The sequence below is a fragment of the Mugil cephalus genome, chromosome 5, assembly GCF_022458985.1.
Source record: "Mugil cephalus isolate CIBA_MC_2020 chromosome 5, CIBA_Mcephalus_1.1, whole genome shotgun sequence".
Lineage (NCBI taxonomy): Eukaryota > Metazoa > Chordata > Actinopteri > Mugiliformes > Mugilidae > Mugil > Mugil cephalus.
In genome coordinates, this window is record NC_061774.1 from 8,304,690 (window position 1) to 8,316,159 (window position 11,470).

Below are 11,470 nucleotides of genomic sequence, written 5' to 3' on the forward strand. Positions count from 1 at the left end.
ACCTTTTCATTCCCTCCTGCTCTTCTTTTTTCTTTTTTCTTTTTCGTAAGTGCAGATGCAAACATGTGCAAAGGGGCTTTCACACGTGAAAACCCGGAAAGGAAGTAAACTGGGCACGTAGCGGTCAGTGTTGTAGGCACTTCAGACACACTTGGCACGTTTCCCTCACACCTGGCTCAGTGCTGCTCCCTCAACAGAGGCCTTTGTGCACAACTCATGCTACATTCTTTGGTATTCAGAGGCCTCGTGGTGCCCTTAGTGTATATAATTGTCCTCGATAACGACATGAGGAGTCGCCATCGGGACCGTGGATTAGTGAAGTTTCGTGCACTTAAGAGACGAGGGAAAATTTGTTCTCGAGCACATCGTGTTAACCTCTTGATCATGAGCGCACCCCCAGCGTCAATACCGAGTCGAGGCCATTCTCACGCCGCCTCCATCATGTCTTCAACGATGGCCGTCTCCCGCTCCCCCAGCTCGTTGGTGGGGTCAAAAGGTTGCGAGTTTTGAGGGTCCAGCAGCTCCAGGGGCTCCTCCGACACCAGCACCATGGTGGCGGCCGTGGAGTACGAGGGTGTCTTCCCCCGCTTCCCCCTCTCTCCGCGCCCCCCTTTACGGCAGCAGATGCAGCGCAGGCAGTCGTGGACGTTGTGCTTGAAGAGGCGCCTGCAGGGGTGGAAGAACTGGTAGAAGAGGAGCATGAAGAGCACGGCCAAGCTGTAGCAGATCACCAGCTGGACGACCAGCAACGGGGCGCACACGTACTCGTAGAAGTCCGACTTGAAGAAGTACCAAAGCGTGATGAGGAGGAGGTTCTCCACGAAGCGGCTGCTGTAGTACAAAGCCAGGCGATCCCAGTGCTGCTTTTTCTCGATGAGCTCCCGGTGGTTGAGGTCGAGCTGCACGGCCGACCAGCAGAAGACGTTGATGCAGGCGTACAGCAGCGTGAACATGCACAGCACCACTACGGTGTCCAGCTTGGTGAAGTCCTTCTCCACGCCCTCAGTCAGCGAGCCTTTCCTGACCCAGAACTCAGCCCAGGGGAGGAAGAAGAAGAAGAGCAGGTTGACCATGCCGACGAGGATGACCCAGTGCGTGAGCGCCGTGCTGAAGAGGACCAGAGCGGTGACACGCGTGGCGATCTCCAGCCCTCTCCACACGATCATGCACAGGTAGGCGGCAGGACGCAGCCGCACCTTGTAGTCGTCGAATCTGATCTGGATCGCCAGGACGCTGCACACGAGAGCCCCGTATGTGATGGAGATCAGCGTGATGACCATCAGGGTCACTGTGGACATGGACAGAAGCCATCTGTTAGACAAACATCCACAGCAACACTAGACCGATCAAAAAGGTTCAATCAAAAGGGGTTAAAACCCTGAGGTCACTCTGGCCATCAATCTGAATAACTCTGATCATGTAAAGCGAACAAGAAATAATTAAGACTAAATGCAGCGTTCAGGTGCTTCAGGTGTGCTTTTGATCTGTTCAGAGTGAATCAAGACCGTTCATTTGCTATAAATGTGTCTGTTCATCAGGTTTCAGTTGGGATAGTGAAAGTGTTATCAGGGCTAAGTTAACAAGACGTTTGATAGCTGTGAGATTCTCAACTCAGGATGAATCCCCATTGTTTTTCCTCTAGTGCCACCATCAGGTCAAAATGTTACATTGTCCAAAAACAGTATATTACAGTACACCTGGTTAACATTCATATCAGAAGTCAAATTACTCTCATAAAAAAGGAATCAACTCATGGCAAGACTGAAGGTTTCAAAGGAGACCAGTTTGTATCGAGAAAAAAAACAACAAAAAACAAAAAAACACATCAAAGCACTGAATTTACTGTGAAAAGCAGCGAAACTCGAGGCTGCTCATTGTGTCTCAGAGGATGATTAGCACCTCGAAACCACTTCCCATGAGTGGAAACACATGGAAACTGTTCAGGATGGGCTACAAAGAGAAGATACTCGGAAAAAAAAAAAAAAAATCTTATTTACAGATGAAGTTAAGTTTGGGATTGGTGGCAGTAAACAGACTGGTGTATGGAAGCAGCAGTGTATCATACACACAGTAAAACCATCTGATGGGACATGTTGGACACCTACAACGTGAACAGACTCCACCCTGATCAAGTAGAAGTAGGACTTCAATGTCCAGTCAGATATGCTACAACCTTTGGTTTGCATCTTTGTGGATAAATAACGGATCAAACACACAGGTTTTACAGCAACTTGATGAAGACCAGAGAGGACCAACAAGTGCAGACGGTCATGGACCCTACTGAGATACACTGCTACTGATATCACAATAACCTGTATATTTAGTAGTATATTTAAAAATTGTATGTTTTTATAGATATTAATGTAATATAGATATGTTTTTCTATATTTATATGGAACAGAACAAATGATGATGCAAACTGAGGAATAAAAAGAAAAGGCATTTACTTCTTTTTGTCTTGTTTTTTGGTTTATAATCATTATTTCTGTCTTTGTATGCACAAATCATTACATGTTTTATACACGTTTGAAATAAATGAATTCATTCATTCTCTTATGGATCATGAGTTATTAGATTTGAACAAACCTTTCTCCATTTTTTGCTAAAACTGTAGAGCTCAGAAGAAGATGTATTTTTTGATGCCTGATGTCAATGAAGTTAACGTGCTAACGAATGCTGCAGCTTGTTAAGCTCAGGTGTAAGTACAGCTGCACAGAGCTGCTAGCATGGCTGCTAACTCTCTTCATGTTTCATTCAAGGCTATTTTAAAATCCTTATTTGAGTGCATTTACACAAACTTAAAGACCTGCCCACCTTTGTCATTTTTTAATTTAACTTTTTTTAAGACACCCATACTCTGGAAGAGCAGGTTGAAACCTCAGTGATTCTTACATCTTATAGGGAGGACGTATTTCTCCTGAATGGTGGCGTACAGCTGCAGAGTCAGCTGAGGCGTGGAGCCCAGGAAAGCCTGGATGACGGCCGTGCGTTTGAAGGCGTTCCTGTGCATGGCCAGAATGCGCTCCGACTGTCCGATCTCCCACTCCATGGGTGTCCCACGCCCCTTCTTCAGGCTGATCTTTCTGGAGATGGTGACGTACGGCTCCTCCTGCTTACCTGCCTTGAAATAGACCACCAGGGCCTCAACGCACCTGAGGAAATCAGAGAGGAGGGAGTGAGGCTGAGGTAATATTTTCACACCAACAGAGGGCAGTGTAATGTTACATTTATGTTAGAGGAAACCACGACGGGAGGCGTAGTGTGTGTGTGTGTGTGTTGAAACATCAACATTAATCATCGCTTTGTGACCATGTAAGGGTAACAGAGGTAGGTTAAGCAAACACATGAGTGAAATGTGAGTCAGATGCCCGTTGTTGCAGTTTGATTTTAGAACTTAAGAAATCTGACATTTAGGGACAGTGACAAAACACCGCTCTAATTTCATGTAATAAACAGACGCGTCTTTGTAAATCACAGCTAAACAAACACAAACAGGGCAATAAGGCTCCAGCAGAGGGCAGTCAGAAGACAGAAGGGCATGAACGACCCACTGAAGATTTCAGGGTGTGGTAACGTTTGCAAGGTAAATGCTCTCTGTGGTCGGTCAGGAGGGAAGTCGACACCACTCATGAGGAAAGAAACCGGTTTTACACTGAAAGGGGGTTTTCTAAGAAGTGAAGACTGTTTACTTTCAATCAAGTGTGTGTATCTTGAACAAATATCAACATAAAACCTTAAAATGGGAAATCACCAAAACCGGAAGAACCGAAAGTTTTCAACTCAACAAAATGTCAAAACTGAATAATTCTGAATGATATTCGACTGAAGTCAAACATGCTTCACATCTGTATTCAGCTCACAACGCCCAAGCGCTCCGAGGCCCCCGCTGCAGCACTAAATCTCACATCACTGTGCTGGAATGCATTTCCAGGCGCTGTTGCTTCAGCTGCTTCTGGTAGCGAAACTGTAGCGTGGGACATCTCCCCGGCCGTCCTCCCTGAACTGTGTTTGACCCAAACTTTGGAGGCCGGGCAAGAGAAACCTCGTCCTTATTCACAGGAAGCCACCTATCTTCACACACATCATTTTATTCTTCATGCTGTTAGTTAGGGGACATTCAGCTTTAGTAACAGGGAAAGGCACAAAAACCTGATTTACTAATAGCCATTCCTTGGAAATCTGACAGCGCAGTGTACTCAGTATTCAGGACGATGATACTGAACACCAGCCAACGTGCACTTAGGAGACTGTCTAACGACTGCAAGGCAGACTGAATTTCACTTAGGGTAGGAATAAAAGGCGTGCCAGAAGAATGCATTAGCCAAGAGGATCAATACGCTGAATTCCAAAGGCAGCATCTTATGGATTTATAAAAAGGAAACACAGGCAGCCGTGCTGTACGGTGTTTGTCTAAACATGCAATCTGTTCCTGCGGTGTTTGAAACAGCAGCATCGTGTGACAAATACCTTCCAAAAGAAGAGGAACTGCTTTTTCAAACAAGCACCTAGAATGACTGATACTCTCTGCTTATAGGGCAACGCGGCAGGAAATCCGACAGCTCTTTAGCAAGACCATCCTGTTTTGGCCACTGGGGATGCCATTAGGCTCACAGGCATGGCCTTTCTAACACACAACATTAAAGCTACGCGTGCTGAGACTGGCCCAACCTGACACTGTAATTATCCGGTGTGTCTCTGTTTTTGGAAATGGCGAACAAGTCAGAACAAAGTTCTCCTGGAAGCAGACAACCCTGAATAGGGAATCTGATTTCATGTTGACTGTGTGGATCCTTCTCAGAAAAAATAGCATATACCCATGTAGTTATCTGTAAACATTATGAGTTAAAATTCCTTCGATTCCAGATATGGCATGTTTGACCATGCAGCCACAAGATCCGCAATTACGCCATCCCCAAGTTACACAGGAAGCCTCCCATCTGAGGCAAGAAGGAGCAGAGGTGATTTGTTCAGGGCACCACAGAAACAGAATAAGAAGAACTGGAAATGAAACAGACGAACAGAGCAGATCGATCTGAGCTTTAGCCACAATCTCAATGTTTGTTTCCTGGACTCACTCCTGCATTAAAAGATGTGACAGATGATCACAGCAGCGAGCGTTTACATCAGAGGTACAGCCAGCTTGGCTGCACAGACCAGAAAGTACTTCGAGATTGCCTGCTGTGTTCCACTCCCTGGCTTAACCAGAGCGTTCCTAGGTGCACAGGATCAAAAGGAAGCAGACTGATAGGGGCTGCTTTTAGTTTAAAGCTACTCGCATTCTTCTGCAGCACCATCACACTTATCTGATCTTCTCTTCAGTCTATCTGCGCTTCTTAAGGAAACGGAATCTTACAGCTTCAAAATTTGGGGCTCAAGTAGAAAACAAAAAGCAGAATGTGCTCATTTTTTCCTCCTCATTACAAACTTGAGAATGAAATCTTTTATTTTTTTATCATATTTGTTCTTTAATGTCTCCTGCACACACAATATCAGTGATTAGCCGACATGAACTTGTTTTGGGTAGCTTAAGCATATTTGTGTTTTATCTGGACAGTTTTTCTTTTGTACGTATCAGAGAATAAAACCAATCAATGCTTCTTCTGGGGCGTCTATTGCAGCACCACAGTGATATATATAGATCATTTCTCTGATACATAACATCTACAGTTGTGTTTCATTTTTTGGTTCAATTTAAACCAGTTTGTTACATTTTACATGTCACTGCAGGCTAGAAATGAGTGACGCTGTTTTAAAAACCGTCTCCCTGAGCGTACTGTACATTTGATTAATCAGGAGACTGCGGTTCCTGAACGTTCCCTCCAACACCTTACTGTCAGTAGGAGGAAGCTGATGTTTACAGCGTGCGTAATCCCACTAAATTTGATACATCCGAGGCCTTATCTCTTTGTCTTTGCAGCCTCTTGAGAACGAAACCACCCACCAGACAAATAAATCCGCTGCCACCACAGCAGGTTCCTCATAGCAAATGTGGTGGAAGTGTGAATGCGCCCTGGCTTTCAGCTACATCATTGTTGTGGTAAACTACGGGCAGGCTAAAAATGCCCCCACCATGCAGAGCTGCAGGTGGTCTATCTGACTCATTCATTGGGGTTTTATCTCAAATGTGGAAACTGTAAAACTGAAGGGTGTCGTGTCGTGTTATACTGACCCGATATGTGAGGCTCTTGAAGCCAAAATAGCAGAACGGGTAAAGCAGGAAGTGCAGATCCTTTGAGCTGACACAATGATGAGAGTTCAAATGAAACGGTTGGCTCAGGGCCGAAGATAAGATCACTTTCGTCATTTTAATACAGAGGGCTGAGTGGGACTTTTCCTTTCATTTTGCATTTATACACATTCAATTCGATGAGAAGTTGTGTTCAAACTGTTAGAATACATCAGCTGCATCAAAACAGCAACAGCAAAAGGTTTTGAAATACATTAGATTTTAGCTGAGGTATAAACCAAACCCTCCACATCTCTTTTAGTTACACTTTGTTCTGCAAAACATTCCTTCCGCTGTATCAGACCTAAAGCCAAACACAACACTGAACCTCTCCATGCACTATAAAAGAACACACCCTTCAGCTAAGTCTTACAATTCACAACAGCACCTCTGAGGCCTCTGCTCAACAAATCAAAGTTCAGAGGCAGAAGGAGTCTAAGGAGGGTAGGTTTGAATTTCACACCACGCTTGTGGATGAGTCTCCACCTACATCGTCTTACATGACTCATGGTTCGACAAACAGGTACCAAGGCTGTAGGACGACAAACAGAACTCCTCCCAGGAAACTGAGCCAGTTTTCTAAAAGTCAGGATAGATCTTTATGCCCAGGTATCATATCTAGAAGCCTTTTCTGGCAACATAAACAACCCCCTTTTGCCACTTCTGTCCTTCATGTGATTCAGCCAGGCCTGATCAGCTGTCCTTGTCCTGAAATGAGGTCATACAACTGAGTGGAGTCGTCATTTTTAGCTTGTGTTAGGAGCTGTGCAGGGTCTGCTGACGGGAGGTATGACGGGGTACACATGAGATGTGGCATATTTACAGGAAATGGCAGTTGGTTTTGAAGGTTTGATGGTGTGGGAGGTTGTCATGTGCAGGCAGCGATTCATGCTCGTCACAGCGCATGCGCTTTCCATCTGGAGTGTGATTCAGTGACCAAAAACCCAAATGTGTAATTGTTATTCAGAGCAAAAACAGGATTTCAACCGAAATGATCCCGACTGATTTAATACGCTGACGAGCGTAAAGGCTGCAGCTGTTTTATTGTTGATAAATCATAAGATTATTTATTCCAATGTGTAATATATGGAATTAAATTATCTTGTTTCCCCAAATTATTCAAACACAATTTTAAGATGAACCATAAGAGGCAGACAATCACTAGTTAGATTGAGAGCATATTTTTCATTATTTTTGCCTTAAAAACAGCAGAAATAATTAATAATTTGCCAAAACAATTGGGAATTGCACCCAGTTGTCAGATAAATAGGTACACATCTTTAAACTAGTGAAAGTCCGGCACTTTATCTGACATTTTATGATGATTACAGATCCACTGAGTTCGCTGACCACTGACTGAAACGGGGTTGTCAAAATAATAGAAACGTGCGTCAGTACATCTCAGTACAATTCAACAGTACGACAATCCACAGCTCCCAAAATGAAAACACTGTTGAATCAACAGCCCTCTCAGTTACTTTAGACTAATGCTTAATACTATAACCTTAATGCAGGACTGTCACATCAGAATGCATTTGTTATTAGTGTAACTAGCGAACTGGCAAGTGAGTCTAAAACGCCGCCAAAGCTAAACAACACTCATCATAGCAAAACTCATTCTGTTACATCATGACATTCATGTAGGCCGTATTCTTGCATTGCTTTCATCTTAGTTGTAGCTACGAAACTGAAAGCTAATTGTACGTTTTTGTTGATAGTCTAATCAGTCTGCTGTTTTAGTTTAGCTTTAGTCAGGGTCCAACGCTGAAGATGACTGCAGGGCTTTAATGCACTCTGCACAGATTGTCCAGTTGGATCCCATTAGCTGTCCTGCACCATTAGTGGAGAGCGGAAGCTGCCATCAAGACATAGGGCGGCACATCATTTATTTCCACCCTTCATTTAATGTGCATGTTGTTTTCCCAGTTCATTTCTTTTTCTAGGAGGTAAGAAAATAGATGTCGTTTACGTTTTCACATCCCAGGATATAAGAAGTTTATTATGAACGCGAAAGCATCAAATCTTATTGAAAATGGTGAATCAATCACTGACACTCTTACACATATGATGAGTATTTATGGGGGGAAAAACAAACATTTTTTCTGATAAAATCCTACTAATTCAATAGTTTTTAGTTAGATTTTCACTTAAATGTTGTAGGCATGCTCGTGTCCAGTACGATAAAATTATGTCTGCACTCATATTCAAATGTGATACTCAATTAAGAGGAACTTGCATGTCCAGTGAGGTACACAAATGCGGGACAATGAACCAAATCAAGGCCCCTGACCCTGACCCACCTGATGACGGGGCCGAGCAGCAGCAGGTGCAGGAAGAGGACCAGGGGCCGGTCCCTGCCCAGGTCCCTGTGGATGAAGGTCAGGGTGAGCTGAATGAGCACGGCGGGCACCAGCATGAAGGTGATGGTGAAGCTCATCCAGATGACGTCCTCCGTCTTGTGGTAGCGGCTGCTGAGCACGGCGGCGGTGATGAACTCCGCCAAGTAGAGGAAGGTGGTCAGCAGGACGCTGAGCGGAGGGCGGCCCCGGACCCGCCAGGCTGACACCACCGTCGTGACCCCGTTCGCCTCGGGGCACTGCTCCGCGTCCATGCTCTCCTCCCTCTCCTCCTCCGTGGTCACTTCCAACATGTCAAAGCGCTTGAAACGACCTTAAAACGAGCTCCAAAAAATGTCCCTTTTTGTGAATACTTCCTTTGATGCGCCGTCTCTCCCAACTTTCCTCCGAGTTGATCATCGCCGGCGTCCCATCGCATCTGACGTTAACTTCACTGTTAGGGCCGAGGAAAAGCAGCCCCGCAGGGGTTTTAAATTGGTCTGACTTCAGGGCTGTGTCCTACGTGGCGCTGTCGTCCCGCGTGGGGCGATGAATCCCGGAGAGAACCACCTCGCCGCCCGTGTGCTGCCGTAGCACCGTCAGTCAGTCTGGGTGCAGGATCGGCACAGTTCAGGCTTGACAGAAACTCCAGCCCGGAGACCACGGTCCAAACTCAGAGGGGATCTAAACCCTCCAGTAAGTCCCACTTTCAAACATAAGAGGAGACTGACTGCGGACCGTGGGGGAGATTTGGGTGTCTCCCTCTCATCGGCCCTCTTCGGTGACTGCTGTCGGGTCGAGTTTGATTGTCGTGTTTTTTTTTTTTTTTTTAAGGCAACAGCGTCAACGTCAAATCACGCAGGACCAACCCGGAAGTGATGGGCGGCCTTTTCAAAATAAACAAAACGGTTAGAGTTAATTCTCGAGAGAAAAAAAACGGTCAAACTGTGCAAATATACTCACATAGAAACATATTCTAAAAACCTGAAAGACGAGCCTGCAGGAGCCTTTCAAAGCACCATATTTGTTATGCTAAAGAAGTTTGCAAATACACCATACTAGGCTATCTATCTATCTATCTAGAGAGTGAGAGAATACAGTGAGAAACATGCAGTATTTCAGCATGCACTGTCTGTCTGATCCAAATGGAAATACTGTAGAGGGCGAGCACAGACAGATCAGTTTCTCCAGCACTTCCATTTTTAGTTTCCACCGACATGGTGGGCTTGGCCTTGTTAGAGTGACCTGCAGGCCTGAGAGTGGAGCAGCCACACGAACAGGTGCAGCCAACACACACACACACACACACACACCGTAGCAGCTATTAAAACATCACTTAATCTTATTCGGTACACGTGCATTTCCACATTGCTATTTGATAAAGCACATCCACATTGGACAGGTTTTTGTGATACAAATGAGCAGAACGAATTGATTTGCACAACTACTTATGCAAACAAGTGTTAGCTTATCTCTTTGTAAGGTGCATGAGAAGTACACCAGCTGCACCGGAATACCGAACATTTCTACTGGGAAACTTCTAAACTAGTGGATGAAACTTTTCTTTAGCTGCATAAGAACAAAAGGAGTGGTTCATTGTTTGGACGCAGCTCATCCCAAACATGACAACGTCTTCCGGTCTAATCAGATCCCCTCAAAGTCCATGTGACATGAGCTAGACATTCTGAAGGAGCTAGACACCGTGTGTTGTCATTACTAATGCATGTGTTTGTTGAAGCAGCGATGTGGATCAGTGCTTCAGATCAGACAGGCCGTGTGATCAGTGGAGCCATGGGGAAGTGGAAAACAAAAACCTCATTACACAGAACCAAACCTTTCCCAGTATACTGTATTACCAGCAGCCAGCCTGGTAACTGAAAGTATAAACTGCCAGGCTATTTTAAATCCTTCACAACAGTTCAAATAAACCACGTGCCCTCTCTTTGTTTTGAACTATTTGAACGCTGATCAACAGCTGTCTAAATGTGTGCTTGAGTCTTACAGTAGTACCCCAAAATAACCATATTTTATGTGCACATACAAGTTAAAAAAAACGATATAGATATACACACATGCTAAATTGTGAGTTTTAGATGCACAGATAGGAGGTTTTGTTTTGTAAACAGAGTAAGAAAATAGCATTTTTCTCCTATTCACAGTGCTTCTGCGAGGTCAAGGTCTCCCAGCTGTAACTTATATTTATCACACAGACAGGACTGGTTTCTATCTTCTAGTCTAAATCTAGAAAAAAAGGTATATATCTAGCAAAAATATTAACAGCCCATACTAATAAAACACTCGGTGACCACAAATTCAGCAGTTGGGGAGTGGGGAGGGGGGTCTCTGAAATATGTCAGCAATGTTGCCAACTGGAGCAGAAAGGGAGTGGTTCCCAATTGCTGCTGTTTTAGCAGCCTGCGTGCATGTTTGTGCGTGTGTGTGCGCGTGCAAGCACGCTTGTTTGTCTGCGTATTTATGTGTGTTTGTGTGTGTGTGTGTGAGTGAGCTGACGCAGGGCTGTCGTCTGGAGGAGTTTACTCAGCAGAGGAGGGCAGCACCTGATTGGACATTGGTTTAATGACATAATGAGATAAAGCTTGCACAGACACCGCTGAGTCTCTGAAAGATGTCACTAAACAGTCATATGTCTATGATTTGCTGGAGAAATCTGTTTCAGCCAATGTAGCTGTTTATGTAGTGTAGAGTTAGATAGGTGCAGAGTTTGCAGATACACTCGAGCAAAGCTTGTTCAGTGAAGACTAAAGTGAGACTTCCTGTAGCTTCAGTGGAAACATCTTATCTTGTCAGGGACTGAAACAAACACAGACGACTATATGAGGCAAAGCACCCACTGGCAGTGAAAATAGACCCTGTGAATGTGAGGCCATCTAGTGGTCAGTGTTACGTT

General features: G+C 44.7%; 1 protein-coding gene across 1 annotated transcript; it reads right to left on the reverse strand.

Moving 5' to 3' along the window:
* Positions 1–39: 39 nt before the first annotated feature.
* On the reverse strand, positions 40–9,398 carry xkrx (XK related X-linked). Its single transcript, XM_047585807.1, has 3 exons — positions 8,527–9,398; positions 2,893–3,152; positions 40–1,288 (listed from the first exon to the last, which is right to left on the reverse strand). The coding sequence occupies exons 1-3, from the start codon at positions 8,874–8,876 to the stop codon at positions 426–428; spliced, it is 1,473 nt and encodes a 490-aa protein (XP_047441763.1). The 5' UTR covers positions 8,877–9,398; the 3' UTR covers positions 40–425.
* Between the last annotated feature and the right edge of the window lie 2,072 nt (positions 9,399–11,470).

Excerpts from the sequence above, each read along its gene's own strand:
- xkrx (XM_047585807.1), bottom strand. The coding sequence starts at position 8,876 with ATGTTGGAAGTGACCACGGAGGAGGAGAGGGAGGAGAGCATGGACGCG. Across the intron at positions 3,153-8,526 it reads CTGCTCGGCCCCGTCATCAG|GTGCGTTGAGGCCCTGGTGG; the intron begins GTGGGTCAGGGT and ends TGATTTCCTCAG. Across the intron at positions 1,289-2,892 it reads ATACGTCCTCCCTATAAGAT|TGACCCTGATGGTCATCACG; the intron begins GTAAGAATCACT and ends CCATGTCCACAG.